General features: G+C 44.3%; 1 protein-coding gene across 1 annotated transcript in view; it reads left to right on the forward strand.

Annotated features, from left to right (window-relative positions):
- The first annotated feature begins 9,500 nt into the window (after nt 1-9,500).
- Nucleotides 9,501-19,704, forward strand: part of MAPKAPK3 (MAPK activated protein kinase 3) — a 47,964-nt gene continuing 37,760 nt past the window's right edge. Inside the window, exon 1 of the mRNA XM_082487735.1 lies at nt 9,501-9,795. Coding sequence (XP_082343861.1) covers nt 9,571-9,795 — 225 coding nt within the window. The 5' untranslated portion in view covers nt 9,501-9,570. The remainder of the gene's footprint in view (nt 9,796-19,704) is intronic.

Here is a 19,704-nt window from a genome sequence, read left to right on the forward strand (position 1 = left end):
GCGGAGCCCTCCCGGGAGGGAGGGAGGGAGGGAGGGGAGGGGAGGGGAGGGCGGGCTGCGGGGCGCTGCCGGCCCTGCGGAGCCGCCGCCGCCGCCGCGCGTGTTCGCGGAAACGCCTTTGATCCATTTCCAAGAACTTTCCAGGAACGCGGGGCCGCCGCGGCGGGCGCTGCCAATGGGCGCCGCCACCGCCGCCCGCCCGCCAATGGGCGCCGCCGCCGTTGTCCGCCCGCCAATGGGCGCCGCGGCCGCCGTTGCCCGCCCGCCAATGGGCGCCGCCGCCCGCCCGCCCGCCCGCCCGCCCGTCCGCCGCATGCGCGGGGCCGCCCGCCGCGGACGGAGCGCGGAGGCAGCGGCGATCGCCCACCGACGGTCGCCCACCGACGGCCCTTCCCGGCAGTCCGGGCGGGGTGTCTGGGTGACGGTCCCAGGGAGGTGGGTGGGGGGCGCTGGAGTGTCTCGCAGGCCGGGCGGCAGAAATAAGGGTGTCACACCGTGTCGGGTGGCCCCGGGTGTTGGTCATCTGGGAATTCCCTGTGAGTTTGGATTTCAGCTCAGCTCAGTCTCCTGGAAAAGGTTGCACCACCACCATTTTGTCCTGCGTTTGTACATCATTCTCAAGTTAAAATTGGGTGACCCAGAAGGAAATATTTCAGTTCCTTTTAGTGTTATTGAACCTTTGCTTTTTGAGCACTTTATAACAAAACCTTGACTGTTCTTTTGCTGCCACAAGTTGCGACCTCTTCACGTATCAGAGGTGAGAGAGAATGTGAGAGTGGCCTGTCTGTCTCCTCCACTGAATATTTTAAAATCCTAGTAATCATTGTGCTATTCAGAACCAAATTGGATGGGGCCATGAGGGGAGGGGAAGGTGATGATAAGGATAAGGTTAGAAGGATGTTCTCACAGGCAGGGCGTGAGCCTGAGAGCAGGAGGCCTATGTTCAGCTCCTGACTCAGCTTTCAACTCCCCGCTGTTTCATGTAGCAGCTGGTTACCTTCTGCTTGCTTCCAGTTGTTGTCTTTACATCAGGGCCAGCACAGTAATGAGTGCTACTAATAATACTGGGCTATTCAAAAGAGGTGCTGGGGGGCATCTGAGTACCCAAAGGGATGGCAAGGGCATCGTGCATGCACCCCTTGACCAGTTTGCTTCTGATCCTAAGATGGACTTCAGCTGACACTTCATCTGAATACATGAAATTCCCAGCAGGGGTGAGGGGAGAGCAGGGGAGAGAGGACTTTCCATCCTCACCCTTTCTGTGCAGAGCAAGCACAGCAGTCAGAAGATATTCGACAGCTTACCTTCACAGTTCTGGCACGGGGTTGCAGGGGGATGCCTGCACGCATGTGCTCCTTCAGATCTAAATTCAGCATTGTTTAAAAGCTCTTACTATGTTGGTGGTGCTGCAGCACGATGGATTTGAACAGAGCTGGATTAGAGAGTAGGAAGTGGCTGCTGTCTCCTGCAAGTGTAGTTAACCTGCACTTTCAGCAGGTGTTTCATCTTCAGCCTTGGAGAGGACACGGATCATAGCTGTAGTGTGCCGTGAGGCAGGAGTGCTGCAGCCCAGCTCGGACATTGAGAAGCTATCTTTACATGGTTTTTTACTTAGAGTTGGGCTCCATCTAGTGATCTTCTGGAAAAGTCTGTGTGTGCAGGCTGTGTGCTGTTTGAGTAGCCATTTGGATCTCGGGAGCAGGAAAGCTATGCGAAGAACTGTACGGTGGAAACAACACGAGCAGAAACGGGTTTCAGTTGGCAGCTCTGTATGTCTGCGCTGTGGAGGCAGCGCAGGTGTTGACACCAGTGCAGGCACTTTGTTGTTCGCATGCATGGCATGCTGATGCAGTGGTTTTCCACTGGCAGGCACTAGATCCATGCTCCTCTTGTCATGAGTCCTGCAGGACTCTGAAAGATAACCATTAAATCAAAGTAGTTAATTCATATGAGAATCAATAAAAGGAGCTTTCGTCTTCATCAGAAACTTTAGCAGGGGTCCACATAAAAAACAATGTTCAGTCTAATGCCTGGGCTATTTTATGTCCCAAATTAGTGATCAGTTTTAAGTCAGGAGTGTTCATCCCTCTACCTGAACGTTGTGCCCCTCATTGGCATTCGTCATGCACATGGTAATGCCCTAAGTAGGAAACAGAACAGTGTGCCCGATTTGCCAGCGCCCCCAGCCTTCTGCAGGTGGTTACCTGTGCACAGTCAATACAAATTGCTGCCATTCCAACAAGTTAGTTGTTTAAACCCAGTTTATACTGATAGAAATGGCTTTCCAGGGTTCAGTGGTGAAGAATTAGGGCATTGCAGAGGCAGTTACAACAAATATTGTTGAGTGATATTGGTGCGTGATAGGCTTTTGTTGTCGAAGGTATCAAAAGAAAGCTCACAATAAAGTCAGGGAGGCAAGAAAATCCAGAAATCATGAGCCAGTTGGTCTCTTAGGAAAGTTCACCGACACAACAGCACCATCTACTGATAAATGTGTGTTTGAGAGGACAGGCGGCCGGAGCCCCCTTTGAGCTGAGGGTGAGTTATGCTGCTTCAGCTGTACAGTTGGACATTTCCATAATCTTGTAGAGTTGGTGTAAATGTAAAATGACATCCAAAATCATAACTCTTGAGAGAGGTCTGTGTGTCTGGCGAGTAGATTTACCTTCACTGTAAGCTTGTATGTGAAAGACTGAAAGAAAGTTACCCCTCTGACTGCTGTGTGGCTATAAGGCCATCTCTGACCCTTGCCCTGTGTTGTAATGTAAGGAATAACATGTGACCAAACAAACATTAACAATAATAAGTATCTATTCTTTATTTCTCGTTATTTCAGTAGGGCACACCAATTTTTGTAATTAACAACACACAAGAGGGTGATGAACTTACTGCTGTGGTTTTGATTACCCAGCCTGGTGTAGAGCAATGGAGGAGTCTCCAGGGTGTGGGTGGGCTGTGCCGTGGATGCAGGGACACCTGAGCTAGCTCCTTGAAGAAGTGGGATGTGCAGGATAGCAACGGGCTTCGTTTCGGGCTGCAAAAAAATACCTTGGTGTTACTGTAAGGAACTTACAATATTCCTTGTCCCTGGGCTTGCTGGCATGTGGTGACCTAGAAGATGATTGCAGTGTGGCATCTGTTAGGAAGTTTTCTGCTTGTATCAAATGCTGTGTTTCTGCAAAAATTGTATTCCTGAGTGGCCTGGAAGGGCACCCCAGGACTGTCAGACAATGTTGCCATACCCATTAGTTGCAGGATCTCTTTCAATGAAAGACAGATTAATTTCTTGTGCTCCCCTGCAGCATAAAATGAAGCACCATCTTCTGTAGACAGATTGGAAGATTTGTGATGCTTTTGATTTATGATACTTCTATGAAAAACCCTGTCTTTTTTTTTTTTTTCTCTGCTGGAATGCAAATGTCCAACCGGTATCTCTCTGACTCCCGCTGTAAATGAGCTGTGTCCCAGAGCTCCTTCTGCTCTAAGATCCCCAGACAGCAACCCTTAGTGGAGGAGGAGGGATGGAGCCTCCCAAAACCTTCTGGATGACCAAGATGAGGTATCTGTAATAAGGTGTCTGAGTTTAGGATTATAAAAGCAGCTGTCATACCCTTTTCTAGGGAAAAATACCTGCTATTTCTAGGGAAATATATTTCTAGGGAAATAATATTTCTAGGGAAAAATACCTGCTGAGTATGTGCTAACTGGGAGGAAGTAAACTTGAGGAACTGTCAGGTATTAGGACGCACTCTCCAGATTGTGAGACCAGTGCTCTTGAGGCTTCCTTTTCCTTCACTAGCTGCTGGTTCATAGCTAGAATTTGTAGTTCCTCCTAGAACCATGTTATAATCCTCGATCAGGGCAGAGAGTGTTGAGAATAAAAGAGAAGTTGTTCTAGTTTGGTGATCACAAAGTATCAGGTAAACATCAATGCCTATGAAAGCTCTATAAACCTTTTTACCTCAGCAATGGAGAGAAAAGACCCAGGCTCTTTGCTGATGAGCTTTCCTAGGTGTATGGGTAATAGAAACTATTTCAGTTTCTGGCTTGCATTGGACTTTTTTCCTTCTTTTTTTTTTTTTCCTTTTTGATAAGTTTGAGACAGACACCTCCAGAGCAGAACTGAAAGACGGGCAAAAAACACATGTATATAGGCTCTGTTTCAGACCACTGTGCACATGACAGACTAACCTAAAGATCCTACAAGAAGCTTCTTTTCTTCTCCTGTGTATCACAATATTATTCTGTAGAGCTGCCCTTTCTCTCTTTTAATATCACAGACGCAGTTTCCGAAGAACTTCCTGAGAGATTTAGTAAGGTTGTCGCAACCACCCAATCAGACAAAGCTGTGTCCTCACTTCAACCTGAGAATACAGAGGATTTTCTCTTTGGTGACATCTCTATAATGCATCCCAGAGAGTGGATTTCTCATAACACCACAAAAAAATATATAGCTGTTACTCAGAGGAAGTAACGTTTCAAAAAAACAACTATTTTCAGCTGATGGTGATATTTTCTTTATTGTAGCTGGTATTGATTTCCACAAGACATTGCTATCAAAGAACTAAGCTCTGTGCAAATCACTTTCGTATATAAATAAACTCGGGTAACAGTAGCATTCAGGTAAGTATTGCTCCTCAAAAATATGCCATCCCTCAAAGAACATTTGATGACATCAGCTTTCCTAGCTCTCCAGATGAGAGCAAACTCAGATATTTCATTTCATTTTTGTTAAGAAATGAGATATTTGAGAATCTGAAATCTTTGATCCCAGTTATTAGTGTTACTGAATTGCAACGGCATGGCAACAAGGCAGTGAAAATACCCAGAGGGACAGCCAAAATTAACCTTCTGTATTTAAAGAGTAGTGCTCTCTGCTCACAGGTATCTGTGATATCCAAAACATGATAAAATCAGGAACAGCATATCCAAACTGCGTGCTGGCTAAAATATGAAGCCTCACAGTGTTAACGCAGTAGCTTAGAGAAACAGGGCTGCTGCCCCAAAGCTTATTGCAAGATTAGGGCCTTATTGTTTGGTTATTTGCTCCTATAAGCTACTCTTCTAGTTTGGGGCAAGGCAGGCATTGCTGAGCTACTAAATTCTCTCTTGAAATGAGTTGTTTTGTGTTGTTGCTGTTGGGGATTTTTGGTAAAAACAGGATTAATATTTAATTTACAGTTTTAGGGATTTTTGCGAGGATGAAAGAACTTTTGCCGTAGTGGGCTCTTATCCTGTAATAGTACTGTTTTTTTAAAAACTTCAAAAAGCAAACATCAATAAATAAATAAAAATGTCATTTTCAGTGAAAAATGTCCCCTGGCACAATAAACTGCAGTGGGCCTGTCAGCGTGTCCTCCATCAGTATCTCCAAAGGATGCTAACGCAGCTCGACCTGCCACTAGCACAAAGAGAAGCTGTAGGATCCGCAGTGTAAATTTTTGATCGTATGAGATGTAATTCCCAGGACGATCTCTAACTGGCATTTGAAAGCAGACACTGTGAGAAATGCTCCCAGAGCCAGACAGGAGGACAACTACAGCTGAGGTGACGGCACTGCGCTTGTTTGCCTTTAGGATGTCAGAGGTGTTGGGGTTAAGTGGTTAACCCAGTCGTTAACTCCAGGATGTGTGCCTGGACCCAGCATGCTCGTTCCTCCCCCAGAGCTTCTCAGAGAAATTACAAAACCTTCAGCAGCTTAAGAGAAGGATATTGCACAAATATCCGCTCCGTACAAACTGCGTGTGGATTGCAATGGCTGGGATTTACAAGCACGGGAACTTCAGAGTGGGTACCCAACAGGGGTTTTGCAGGTACAGTCACCCAAGACACCACACCAGGTCACTAGATCAGAGCCATTTCACTAGTGCAGCACCCAAACCAAACTGCTTTGGGGCTGCGCAGCGTGGGCAGAACAACATTGAATAAAAAGCATCAGCTAAGCAAAATCAGGAGAGATGTCTGGTGGAAGAGATTTAGAATTTTAGTAGAACAGCCCGAAATACTTTTGGCTGTAACTTCCAGTATCAGATCGCTACCTTGTTACTTGTAAAAACACTCTGTTGCAAAGACTTTTAGATATTGAGAAATACTGTATTTGTCACTGGTTTTAAAGCACGTGATATTTGTGTTTTGCCTGGGGATATGCTTTGTGCTCCAGCAGCCTATCCAAGACAAAAAATGAATACAAAGAGCAAGGGAATATATTTGCTTTTTGTTCCTCAGATGTGGTCATCCTTGTGTAGAGTGAGGCTATTTGATACTTGGGCTGGTGCTGGAAAGGCTTTTTTGGAGTTTATGGTGGGTGAAATTAGCAGAGGGTTGGTGTAAGGCCTTATTAGTCGTGGTTCACATTGGATTTTTAAGGTCTTTGCCCTGTTTAAACTTATTTGTTGCTGGTAAAACAGTGAACTTCGCTAAGAGCATAGATAGACAATATTGAGTAGTGAACCCAAACAAGCGTAGCTTTCAGTAAAATATGGTTTCAAGCAGTGAACTTGAAAAATGTGTTTTGTATCCTACCAGTTGAACTTTTCTCAGTGGGAGACTCTTTGTAACTGAGACGTGTAGAACCAACTAACTTCAAACAGAAAAATCCCGTCTTATTCCCTCATCTTTCTTCCTTCCACGCAAAGCTTATTTTGTAGAAGCTCATTCTTGTAATAGAAAGTCATAATTTCTTAATGAAATTCCTTGCTTCTGACACACACTGTAAAAAAATAGCAACCCCTTAAGTAGACATCTGTTTGGAATTTTTGCAGTGTTTAATATTTCCCAGAATAGGGCCATAAATTGCCTTCTGCTAGCTGTAATGCGCTAGCCACTGTAACAACTGCTTGCTTTGCTCAGCCCTAGACTTTTGTGCAAGAATTACATGGAAAGATCAGAAATGGGGCTGGGGATGGGAGCTACAAATCGGTGCAAATGAGTATAGTTCTCAAATTATAAAATACAGATGAGAGATTTATAAGTTTTCTGCAGGGTCTGGCCCCCAGTGACTGTGAGCTGCAAAGAGGACTGTAGTTGTCTGTTGCAAAGAGAAAGAAATTACCATCTAGGACAAATGAAACAGCAAATACAGGCAGAAGCTGTGGGAAGGAAAATAAGAGCAAGCTGCTGACTACAGAACAGCCTTATTGAAGGTTTGCAACCTGGGAGCTTACAGTTATGTATATGTTTCCCTGAGATTGCCACAGTGGGAGGTGGTGCAAAGCCTAAGAAAGCTGGAAGCCAAACCTGAGAAGGAAAGGTTGGAAATAGCTGTGTTCCTCTGGGATCCGATTAGCCCAGAATAGGTGGACTGAATCAGGGGACCAGGCCCTTCAGTAGCTGAACTGCTGAAAGCCTGGCAGGGAAACCTGAGGCAGAATAGCTGTAGTGTCACATCACGTGGCAATATGCTGCAGATCTGCAACCCGCTAAGTTGAACTACTTTTTATCCCTTGGAGAAAGGGCTCATTAGCCCTTTTAATTATTTTCCTAACTGCTAGAACTCCAGATGCCATTATGTTATGTAAAATGACAAATGTATTTTTAACTCGTAAAGCATGTGAACTTTAAGCTCTTTCCAGTGATACAAATACAGCTCCATTTCAATGCATGACTCATCTTCACATGTAGGAAAAACTCAGCATTTCACGTCCCTGTAACGACGCTCTGTGCCCCAGCGATGAGCGACAGTTGCTGTGGGAACCATCACCGTTAATATCCTGATTGTGCATACAAAAGTGCAAAGGAATACTGACTGCTTATTTGGCAGAAAAAAAGAGTCGCCTTCAATATCAGCACCGACTATTTTGGTTAGCTGCAGTGCCCAGAGGACTGTAGTCCGTCCAGTACCGAATCTCAACGCACGGCTCCATAGCGATGCCCATACTGCTTAAAGCAGGTTTTGGACGACGTGTCGAGCCTTTCCCCTTCCTAAAACCCATCGATGGGGGGTCAAGGACCGCCAGTGCCCCGGGCCGGGCCCTCCTCCCCCGCCGCCGCCGCCGCCGCCGCCGCCTCCCGCCCCACCACCGCGCGGGCGCGCTGCGGCATAAGCCCGGAGGAGCCGCCGCCGCTCCGTGCCGCCGCTCCGTCCCCCCGCTACTCTCCCCCCGCCCCGCCTCCCGCAAGCAGAGCCTTTTACCCCAATAAATGAATAACCTTAAATACACCGCCCCACGCGGGGGATGTTCCCCACCACCGCCCGCTCTGCCCCACGCAGCCGCGGCGTGGCGGGGAGGGGGGGGTGAACGAGGCAGCCCCGGGTGGGGTCTCCCGCTCCCCACCTCACCATGCGGGGGGCCCGGGCCGGCCCGAGCCCAGGGGAACCGGGGGGCGGCGGCGGCGGCTTCCCCTCAGCGCGGATAGGGAGGGGGGAAGGCGGCGCGCACCTGCCCAGGGCGTCGGGGCGGGCTCAGGCAGACCCCGCCTTCCGGGACTCCGCACCGGGAAGCCTCGGCTGGGGCCGCGCCGCGCCGCCACAGGCAGGTAACCGTCCTCCGGTGGGGCCGGGCCCGGCGATGGAGCCCACCGCAGCCACCCCGGTGGTTCTCTTTCTTCCTCCCCCCCCTCCCCCACCTCCCTCCCGCCCCTGCTGTGCGCGCCGTGGGGCCCGCCTCGCCTCACTTCACCTCAGCTCACCTCAGGGTTTTCCCGCCTCGGGGCTTTCCCGCCCTCCGCCCGGGGGGCTGAGGGAGCCGCTCTCGGGCCCGGCATCCCCACCGGCGTGAGGGGCTTCGCCTGCTCGTGGCTCAGCCGTGTTAACGGGGCTGGGAGGAGGCCCTGGCGGCGGCACCTCCCGCGGGGCTGTGCTCCTCAGAGGCCCTCCGGTCCCCGGCGGGGTCAGGCAGCTCCCTGGCTTTGGGAGCCACGCTGTTGCATCTCCGTGTACCCGAGTTTTTGGGTGGTTTGATGGTCCCCTAAGTAATGTTGCACCTGCCCCTCGCTCTGTGGACCCGGGCAATAAGTGCCGGCCCAGCATCAGGTCCGATGCCTGCCCGGGCATTGCCCCTCTGGGGTTTAATCCAAGTATTCGTGGTTCTCTCACATGACTTGGAGCGTCGGGGCGAGGCAGGGGACCGTTGCAGAAATTCCTACACAAAACATTGAGGCAGCCTGTCCCATCAACACAAAACATGCTGATGCAGGTTTATAAGCTCCTCGAAGCAGAGCCCATCTCTGTTCTGTTGTACAGAGCTTAACTGAGTACGACTAGTCCACGACTCAGCACAGGCCGTTGTTGTGGTAAAAGCAGTAATTTATAACTGTGGACTGACAGCTGTGTGTATTGGAACTGGGGTGACTGATCTGTAAAGCTATTCTTTCCTGAGGTGAACCTTCACTTTTGTTCTCTCTAGCACCTGGTCATCTTGTTAAAAAAGGAAGAGGGGAAAGTGGTTAGGTGGGAGAAGGGTTAGTTCACATCAATTACTAATACTCGTTTACATCTTTACTCAGGACTAAATGGCGAGCAAATGGACTGTTTGAAGCACTGGGTTTGATCGCCTAAGAGGAGGGATTCTGCTGAGGATACCCCACAGGGAATCTGTTGGGTATCTCTGTCATCTCAGACTCTTCCCTGATATGGAACAAAATGAAGGTGAACAGGAATCCCAGCCAGAGAGTCACGTGGATGGCAAGAGCAGTGTGAAATCCTTGCCTGGGGGAGCGGCCCATGTCAAACTAGAGATAAAAAAACATGCAGTTACGGATGACTACAAACTCTCCAAACGGGTGCTAGGGTTAGGAATCAATGGCAAAGTACTGGAGTGTTTCAACAAGGAGACAGGCCAGAAATGTGCTTTGAAGGTACGCAGGCTTTTTCTTTTTTTTTTTTCCTTATTTATGGGTTGGAGGTCAGAGTTCAATTCCAAAGCCCTGTAAAAGCTACTTGTTCTGTTGCCTACATTTCATGGAGTCCTGCATGAAGAATTTGAATATGTGGAGATGTTTGCTATTACTTACAACATCGTAGCCCAAACTTGAGTCTTTTCCAGAATATTCTGCATGACTTTCCAGAAGAATGTTATCAGCTGTGAATTTCTCGTGTTCGTATTTAAAAGACAAAAAAGCGGGGGAGAGAACAGTGTCTTGGTGTGTTCTGTGGGAAAGCTTGCTAGATTTTGAATGAACATATTATGCAATACTTGGGAAGGAAACTATTTTGGATCTTGTGCAATGAAATAGGCCTCAACTGAGAAGTATTTAAATATTCATTTGTCTTCAGACTTTCCTCCCTTTGAAGACTTTTCTTGAGGGGCATTTCTAGTTGTTTACTCACTTATTCTCCTCTTTATTTTTGCAATTCAATTACAGAAGGGTATTACCTGGGAAAGCACTGATTACACTAGTATTGGCAAGTAAGTTTAGTAGATATTTATGGTGATAAGCACCACTTAAATAAATGGAGCAATAACCATTCATTAGAGAACATAAAGCTTACCTGCCTTTTGCTCTACAGCTTTTAAACTGGAAAATTTCCCTGATGCTTTTAAACCACATTGTTAGAAAAAAACAGCTCAAATGAGAACAAGGGTGGTTCTGTATGGTAAGGCTGAAAACCAGCTGAAGTAATTGTCATGAGAATTACTTAAGAATGTTACTGAGTCCTTAATGGTGTTAATCTGATTAGTTGGGATGTCTGGAAGTCTTTCAGGTACCCTTCCTTTCCTTAAACCTCACACTCCGTGTTTGCTGACAGCAGGACAGATCTGCTAGCGGTCGGCTGGAAGGTCTGCCAAGGTCTGGACCAAGCCAGAACTGCTATTCCCAGCAAAGCCTTTGCACTTTGATAGAACAGACTGGAAATATCTGGTAGCTTTGTGTATTAAAAAGATTTTTAACAGAAGAACTAGAAAAGCTTATAATACAATAGCATGCCGATTAATTCACGTTTCCAACACTCTCATTTTCTTTATCACAGTCTTTTTTTGTATTACCTTCACATAGCTGACTCACAGAAGTTTATCATGGGGAAACTGAAGACTTTGGCAAACAGACTGGAAGTACTGGGATTTTGCACTTGCATAGGGGAGTGTCCTGTTTTTACAACTCTGAGGTGATCCATTAATCAGATTCTTCTGAAGTGCTATCAACATTAATTGCTATACTTAGCACACTGTGATGAAGGATAATAGTTAATACAGAAGCTGTTCTGCTGTTTCTGAAGAGTTCAGCAGCTCTGTTGTCTCTCATATACCATTCATACTTCAAAGGTTTTGCAGTCATCAGTGCTGAAAGCATTTTAAAATAGAAGTTGCCATTCCAGAGCACAATCCAGTGGCAACAAGCATGTTCCAGAGCAAATTCTGTAGCTCTGGAATCAAATAGGAAATACATTTCTATGGATACTAGCATCTGTAGCATATTTTTTTAATTCGCCGCTCAGAGTTGGGGAAGGGGAGAAGAGAGGTAAAGTTGCTGTGCTCTGACAGAATATCCTCTGCCTGATGGGGAGCAGGAACCTATAGTAGATCCTCTAATACCAGTTTCTGTTGAGCACTGATTGAGTTGGCTCATTTTTTCAAAAATTTTAAAATGCATTAAGGACCAAAGCACCACCCCCCTTCCCAAACTGGAGTTTTGTCAGTAATGGCTAATATATCACTGAAATTATGTTATATATGTTTGTCATCCTTCCCCTGCCCTTCCCTCCCCCAGCTGTGGAATGTGTGCACTTTTCTTCTGAAAGGGACAGAAATATTAAGATGTTTATGAGTTCTCTAGGGAGTTTAAATGGCAGATAATAGTTTGCTGCTTGCGTGTATGTATTTCTCATGGTTATGAGTTTAAGTGCTGAATAAAAAGTTAAATATGCAATTAAGTAAAACTCCCAGCAGCCCGGAGAGAATCCACTATTCTCTCTAAAGATGGTCTAATGAGAAGATTACCCAACAAGGAAGGATAAAACCTGCGCTTGGTTAATTGGCAAGAATAGAATGATCTTTTCCTAGCCCTGAACATATTTGCAAGGATGAAAATACTCAGAGGAAGTTTTTCCATTGTTTCTCGTCAAACCTGAACTGGGCCATGCAAGTCCCAGACCTGCTCTAGATGAGACTTCATAGTGAACCATCCAGTCAAACAGTTATGGAAAAGGGACAAGAAACTTGGAAAAAAAATGTTCAGGAACAGCTTCAGTGCAAAATTCTCTGTGTAGGGACAACAGGGCTGTTTCTGCCTTGCCACTGCTCATAATTCCTAGGTGCAATAGTGAGGTTATCATTCACTTGCAGGAATAGGAAGTGGAGGCTGATGGAGCTGTCACAGAAAAAAACCCCAAAACTGGTCTGATAGGTAAAGAGAAATGTAAAGATTGAATTGCAAGTTGAACAGGAAAAAAAGAGATGATGGCTGCTGGATTTTTTTTATCTGGAGGTTGTTTGTGCAGTATTTATTGAGATCTATGTATATTTGTGGACAAATACTTCAGGTGTGAGTGTGCTCACTGTAACCTACTCCTGGGAAAGGAAAAACATCACTCCTGCTGCTGAAGATAAAGCGTAATAGTCTGTTCCCCTTCACACCAAACTTGCCTATTAAAGCAGCTTCTGACTTGGCAGATGGCACTGCTTTCTGCCTGCAGGTTTTCTTTTATATGGGAACAAAGCCAGCACAGCCAGGATCTGGATAGAAATTACTCAATGGGAGGAATTTTAACTGAAGTACTCAAGAGGAAAGGGCTCGAACAGGCAGAAACATTCATCCCCGGAGCCATGTGTCAATCAAGCACTACATACTGTAATTGGGAGGTCCCTGTTGTCTTCTTTAGTCTGTGTCCATAATTGGAACTAGTTAGAATTTCACTGATCATTTTAGAGTGGGAAAACACAAGCCGTCCTCTCGGAGATACTGCAGGGCTTTGGTTATTTTCCGAAAGTATTATGTGGCTTAGTTTACTCTGCTTGGTGTTGTGATTTGCTACACGCTTTTACAATGTGCTGTCAGCTTTGTTTCTGTTAGATTGAAATGCCACACACATTGCTGTCCTGCTCCAGAAAATCTAATCTGGTTACTCACTTAGACACATAATGACATTTTGGCTGAACAGCACTGTTTCCAAATAGTGAGAATGTGGGGATTTAGAAAAGTAGAAGCATAAACAAAACTGCTGTGCAGGACTGTGGCCTTCTAGAAGGCAACTATGTTTTGGTCTCCCTCTCCCTTGCAAATAGAAAACCTTCTCAGATCTCTTTCCATAGTTGATCCAGAAATAGTAGTCAAGTGAAGTCTAGTCACTCTTCTATTTTTGTCTCTTCTTTGCCAGCCTGCCCCCTTCTGTTCACTTTACCTTTTGGGGCTAAAATGTAACCTCCACCCCTTTAACACTGTCATCAGCCTGAGTGTTCTCTGCTGGTTTTCACACTCCTCCCTGGTTTTAGGGCGAGGAGGAGACCAAAATAACTGACTACCTGTGAGGATAAATGTGAACTCCTGGGACTTGCTTCCCATTAAAAAAACCCCAATGTACAGTCCCTCATTCTTTCTTTCTTTTCCCCTCACCACTTCTTTCTTTTTGGCACAGATTTCTGCTTAGTGGTGTCAAAATAATATTTCAGTGCATTTGATGGCCTAATTTATTTTTGTGGAAGATGGTAGAAAGGGCTCAGACAGAGTTGGAATCAAGAAAAGAGAACTAGAGAGCTGCTTCTGTATCTGCAGCTTCAGGATTTTGGTGGATGTTTCAGATGTAAAAAGTGTTACATGTTGTTGGCATATGATTCACCTTCAGTAAACAGATGTTGCTCCTTTCCAGGAGAAGAAAAGGAAGGACAGTTCAGGCATAGCAGCAAAACAAAGACTCTTTGAACTTCAGGAAAACAAAGTACATTGGTTATGAGTGTATTGGTAGTTTTGATATGAAAACTCTCCTGAATAACAGCATAGCAGTTGTAAAGTACTTCTCTTAGCACCATGCGTGTGCACCGTATACTGCTGCTGCCTTCCAGTCGTCTGAGACTTCTAGCTTAAGGTGCAGTATATATGAATGGACCTGCTAGTTCATAGGTCTCATCCTCTGGAATAAGTAGCGAGTAAAGCCATGACCTGCCTCATGGAAAAAATCCTGTGCTGCTAAGTGCCAACAATACAGTGTCTGTCACTTGCTGATTTGAAGACAAATGGGTGAAGCCCAAGTGTTAAAGCGAGAAGCAAACACAAAAATGAACAGGCTCCTTGCCTTTTATATTTAAGGAACTCTTGGTGAATGATATAAATGATAATCATAGAGTAGGAGGCTCTACTGTTATCTGTAAGAGTATTAGCATAATTTTGTGCTCAGAAGGAAGGAAAGCAGGTAACGGAGGATGAAATTTTGAAAAAAAAAAAAAAATAAATAAGAAATTCCCAAAATGCTTCTTGGAAATCACACATAAGACTATGTAGAAAATGTTGTTCTGCTTTCTAAAGTGGAGTCGCTGTGGAGAAAGATTGTCATTCTGCATCACCTTAATTTCATTTAGTCTTGAGCTACATTTCTGCCTCTCACTCAATGTTAATGTTTCTTACTATGTTAAATAATAAGACTTCATGTAAGCTAATTGCTGAATAGTCTGTTTTCAGTTAGTATACCTGAAGTCAGGTTGTGATTGCTCACAAATGGGAGACTGTACAGTCCTAAGTATTTGTTTTGCAAGTTATCTAAATAGGTGGTACTTGTAAAATACCCTTTTTATTGCCTGAAATGAGATGATGATGAAGGAAGAGAATGCAGTAGTGGAGAATGTAATACATACAGTGAAAATGTAGGTTATTTTAGGTTGGTGATTGATTGTAGAATAGGAAAAGTTAATAAGTTTCTTGGATGCTGTAGATTGCATTTTTAGAAATGAAGACAATTCTGCAAGATCAGGAATGAAACATTTCAACATTTGTAGACTAAGGAAAAATAATATTGTACTAAGGTAGAACTGTGGTGGGAATTCAGGGGAACCAAGTGTAATTGTTGGTTAGGTTTTGTGCAGAATGAAGGAGCTGTTGCTTTACTGGAGTGATGTATGTTTCAGGAGGAAATCAGCACTTTCTAGTGAAGTATTCTGTAGTTCCCTCTTACCTCCCATGTTTCCTGCAGCCTATTTATACTGGTTTATCTCATGCTACAGTAAATTGAGTGTCAGTAACACAGCTGAGTATGAGTAATAAACTCCAGGAGCTATGTGTTGTAGATCAAAGCCAGATACAGCATAGAATGAATATGAGTTCAGAAAAGTTCTAGTTAAATGGCAGCCCCCAGTGTATGGAGGAGTACCTAAAATATGGATAGCATGAGACTGGTCCTTGAGTTTTATCCTTCAGTGCCAATCTTGGGAAGTATTACGTAAATATGCATCAAATACCTAAAATAACATACAGTCGATTAAAAAGTGGGTCGTTTCTACTGCTACAAGAATTGTTTTTAAACCAGTGAGTCATCCAAGACCTGAGTCTTTCAGCACTTTGTACGTATTTGGGCCAGAACAGCACCTTCCAGAGTGTGAGTTGGACTAGTTAATTTTAAAAAAGTGGACTTCATCAATTTACTTCGAAGATCTGACATTCTGGACAGGTCTTCTCATTATCTGAAATACAGCAAATAATTACAAAAAAAAACCGGCTTGGTCTGAAATAACAAAACCATGTGTGGTAAATTCTTACTAGGTTCAATGGCAGTTCAGTAAGCCTATAAAGTGCAAACAGAAAGGCAAATACTATAAACTATTAAGTCATCTCAAAGAAACCAAAACTATGTTGATGCAACTTTGCACCTTCTGTGTTCTCTTCCAGTCTCCTAGCAAGCTGGCACAAGTTATACCCTGACTTGTGTAGCAGCAAAACTTGGGAAGATCAAGGTGTGTTCCCCTGTCTTCGCCCCAGTTCAAAGATCTGGGAAAGTATTATAGATATGTGTCTTATTTCAGCTGCGAGGAAGGTGCTTAAAGGGAGAGCATGTGTGCATATCGGTCAGACATGACTTATCACTTGACATCCTCTTTGGACTAGGAGACCCTTCTTTTTGTCTCTCCCTCCTCCCTTCAGAGTCTAAATCCTCCTATTCCGTTTAACTAAAGTAAAACCTCACTGATTCATGCTAGCTGGGAGTGTCATTACAGATAACTGGATTTTGCAAATCGGCTTTAGTGCAAGGGAACAATAAGCAAGAATTTTAAAGTTCATTTACAAGACAAGTGGGCTTCAGCCTCATTTACTTGTGGTAATACCATCTAGAGAGATGGCCAAACTGGAAAAACCTGATAACATCTTTTATAATTTGGGAAGAATCAAGGCCAGACCTGAATGTCACAGCTCACACGCATCTTTTTTTCCGTAGTTTATTTTTCACTGTCTGTGGTAGCACCCTGTGTAAGAGCACCATGGTCTGAGAATAAATGACTTCCCATGATAGCTTGCTGCCAGTTAAGTCTCAAGAGAAAAAAGATATTATCTTCATGCTGTGATAAATTCATGGGAAGCATAGAGAAGGAAGATGTAACTGTCATTGTTAATAGATTAATCACTTGCATATAAAGACTGTTTTGTGTTAATCTCTTAACTGTATACAGTGATTTTTTTATAAAGAAAAAAAGAGACAATCATTGGTTTATTTACATAATTATATGCAGCATTTTGCATCCCTAAATTTTTTTGCAGTTACTCTGTGCTTGACCCTGAAAAGTTCTCGTTTCTCGTACGAAGTACACGTGTTTCCTTGTTATGGAATTTTTCCACATTAAATATGTCTTTAGAACGCCAGACTTCAGGGTCATGTGTAATATTCTAATAGCAACAGTATAGCTGTCTGCGTAGCTATCCTCATTTCTTTGAGTACAGTGGAGTTGTTTGAACTGTTTGCGTTGTGGATCTTATACTGCAAGAAGATGTGGCGACATTCATGAAAAGGAAAGTGGCAGAGATGTGGCCAGTGTTGGAAGCAGAGTGGATAACCTGTTTACTTAATTGTAAAACTGTGAGAACTCCTTTCCGTCATCGCCAGTGAAAGCTGGTGGTGCAGTCTGTCTGGATTAGAGTGTATAAACTGCGTGGATTGTGGTATTTTATACAGACTTCCTAAGTACTTAAGATGATTCAAAGCTCCGTAAATGAGATTAAGCTATAACGCTCCAGCATTTTAATACCTCAGGAGTGAAGGGGGGAGAGAATTCTTGCTCAGCATGTAAATCACGCGTGGCCTCCTACTTCCTGAATCTTTGTAATAGATGGTGCTTTGCACTGAAGCTTCCATGGCCTGTTTTAAGAGAATAAGCAAATACTACATTTGTGTAAAATTAATCTTTCCTCCAGAAAAGTTTGCTTACTGAACTTACTTAAAAATCCCCAAACAAGCCACCCTGAATGTGCCATCTTTATGTGTAATTTCAGATGTTCTGGCTAAGGGGCCAATTATTAAACTTGCACCGTTCACAGATCTTAAGTCTTGCCAGTTCAAGCTCTGGCTCCTCTCCATGGGCTTTTTCCCAGGTTTATTTTTTTTTTTTTTCTTGAATACTCTCTTAAGTATGCTGGCGCTCCAAGTAACAGGCCCTAAGGCAGCTCCTGGGATCTGAGTCAGCTAGGGCTGAGGACAGATTTATTAAGCCCATTGTAAGGGACGAGCTCAGAAAAACTCTCTTTTTTGTTTGTTTTTTTGGACGGCACTGTTAAAATACATAAACCGCTTGGAAGTGGCAGGGTGTGGAGTGACTCATGCTCTTCATCCACTGAACTTTCTGGTGTGGTGAAATTTTAGCTGGGGCGAGGAGTTTGCCTAGGTGTGAATCAGCTGTATGCGTTATGAAAGCGTTTGAGTAGTGATTTGTAACTGCAGTTGGTTTCTATTATACTGTGAGGTGGATTTGGTCTTTGTTTTTGTTTTCAAAGGACAGCAGTTAAAAACTGGATAAGGAGCAGTCCCCTCACACACCTGCATTCTGTGTGCATCTCCTGTGTACTCCTTAGCATCAAATCCACCATATATTTCAGGGATGAAGAGTTCTTAAAATCCCGTTCGTAGTGCCGCAAGGCCTGGTGTTTGGAACTGCCATCACTGCCGGTGTTCTCCTTGCCTGTAGCTCTAATGACGAGAAATACTATCCTTTACTGGCTTCATTTTTAATGGAAATTGTATTTATTTATTTTCCTTGTAGAGGATTAATTTCTCTCAAGGCCTTATTCCATTTTCCCACATGTTGCTTTTAGTCAATGTGGCTTTGTCAAAAGCAGTCTGGTTTCCACAGCAACGGAGTTGTTAACACCAAAGATGTCAGTGCTCGAAGGTAGGGAGGGGAGGGGGCTGCGTTTTCTGGCTCAGCTGCCTTGCCACGCTAGAGGCCCTTGCTGCAGCCACGCTACAGTACAACGTCTCCATTGTCTTTGTGAAGAGTAAAAGCCTTTCATTTTCTTCTACTCTTCCCTTTCCAATCAATTTACAGTCAAAATTTGACACTTGGGAGGGTGACGGCGCTTGATGGTTCCTTGATGCTTAGAAGCTTCCTGTTCTTTCAAAGGCCCCTGTTCCAAAGGGCGCTGCTCTGTCGTCTGCTTTTTAAAGAGTTTTTCTGTGAACAAAATAGCACTTGCATACATGCATAACCTGTAGCATCGAGTTTGTGATAAAGGAGAGTAGAGCACTATTCTTTTTGACCCATGTTCAATGTCTGCTTATGAACAATAACGTGAAAAATGATCAGTCCTTTTACCTTTCCCAGTAATGTGAAACCTGCTCCGATTAAACCTCCTTGGATGGGTTTTCTGAGCCACCCCATCCCCTTAGGGTGGGAGCTAAGCCTCGCTCCTGTTGACCTTGGAAAATTGCATTGTTTAAAAGTATTTTCTAATGCGTAGTTAAGCTGTGAAATTCATCGCCTCAGGAGCTGAGTGGTACCGATGCTGTGAAGATCTCGAGAGAAAAAAAGCGCTTTTATGAGTATTGCAAATGTAAAGAAAACCCCCGTAGTTTCAATATACTGCACAAATTTGGCTGTGGTCTTCTAGATCCTGTTGTTAGAACTTATAATTGCAAAACTGTCAGGATAAGTATAAACCGTGGAGCAGGCATCTTATTGCTTGTCTTGTGTGAAGTGTATTGCTGCTGCAGGTGTAAAGTACCCTCCTGTCCAAGGGGCGGTGGAGCTGCGGTCTCCGCTTTGCAGGTGGCTGTAGCTCTGGGTAATGCCCATCACTTGCATAATAGTTTCATGTAAGGGTGTGTCTTCCTGGGCAAGTTGTTCTTGTCTAAACTAGGGTGTAAACGTAAAGTGAAATAGATTTTTCACAATGGCTATTCATATTTAGATCCCTTTTTTTTTTTTCTTCTTCTAAAGGGCAGGGCAGGAAAACACTTTTGCCAGACTTGGCCCATGGAAATGCAAACAGTATAATGTTGTTGAAACTTCCTTTCAGGTGCTTGCTACTGTTTGGTTTGGTTTTTTTTTTTCATGTTTAATAGAAATCATGGTAAAGAGCAACTGCTTTTTTCTTTAACCGATGGTTAAAACCAGAAGTTGAAACTTTAGAGAAATGGGAACTTAATGCTTTAAACTGGCTCAAATATATGATAAAATCATGTACCCAAATGTGGATATGGTTTTAATTCAATTTTTGGATGCCTATTAATGACTTTTAAAGGCTAAGCTTTTTATCTGCAACTTAGAATAGAATCGCAACCTGCTTTTGATAGCTGGTTGTATTCTTTCTGTTTATTTCTCTCACTGGCTCTGCATTGGCATTTGTGGGACACAAGTCATC

This window comes from Vanellus vanellus, assembly GCF_965231255.1.
Source record: "Vanellus vanellus genome assembly, chromosome: 9".
Classification (NCBI taxonomy): Eukaryota; Metazoa; Chordata; class Aves; order Charadriiformes; family Charadriidae; genus Vanellus; species Vanellus vanellus.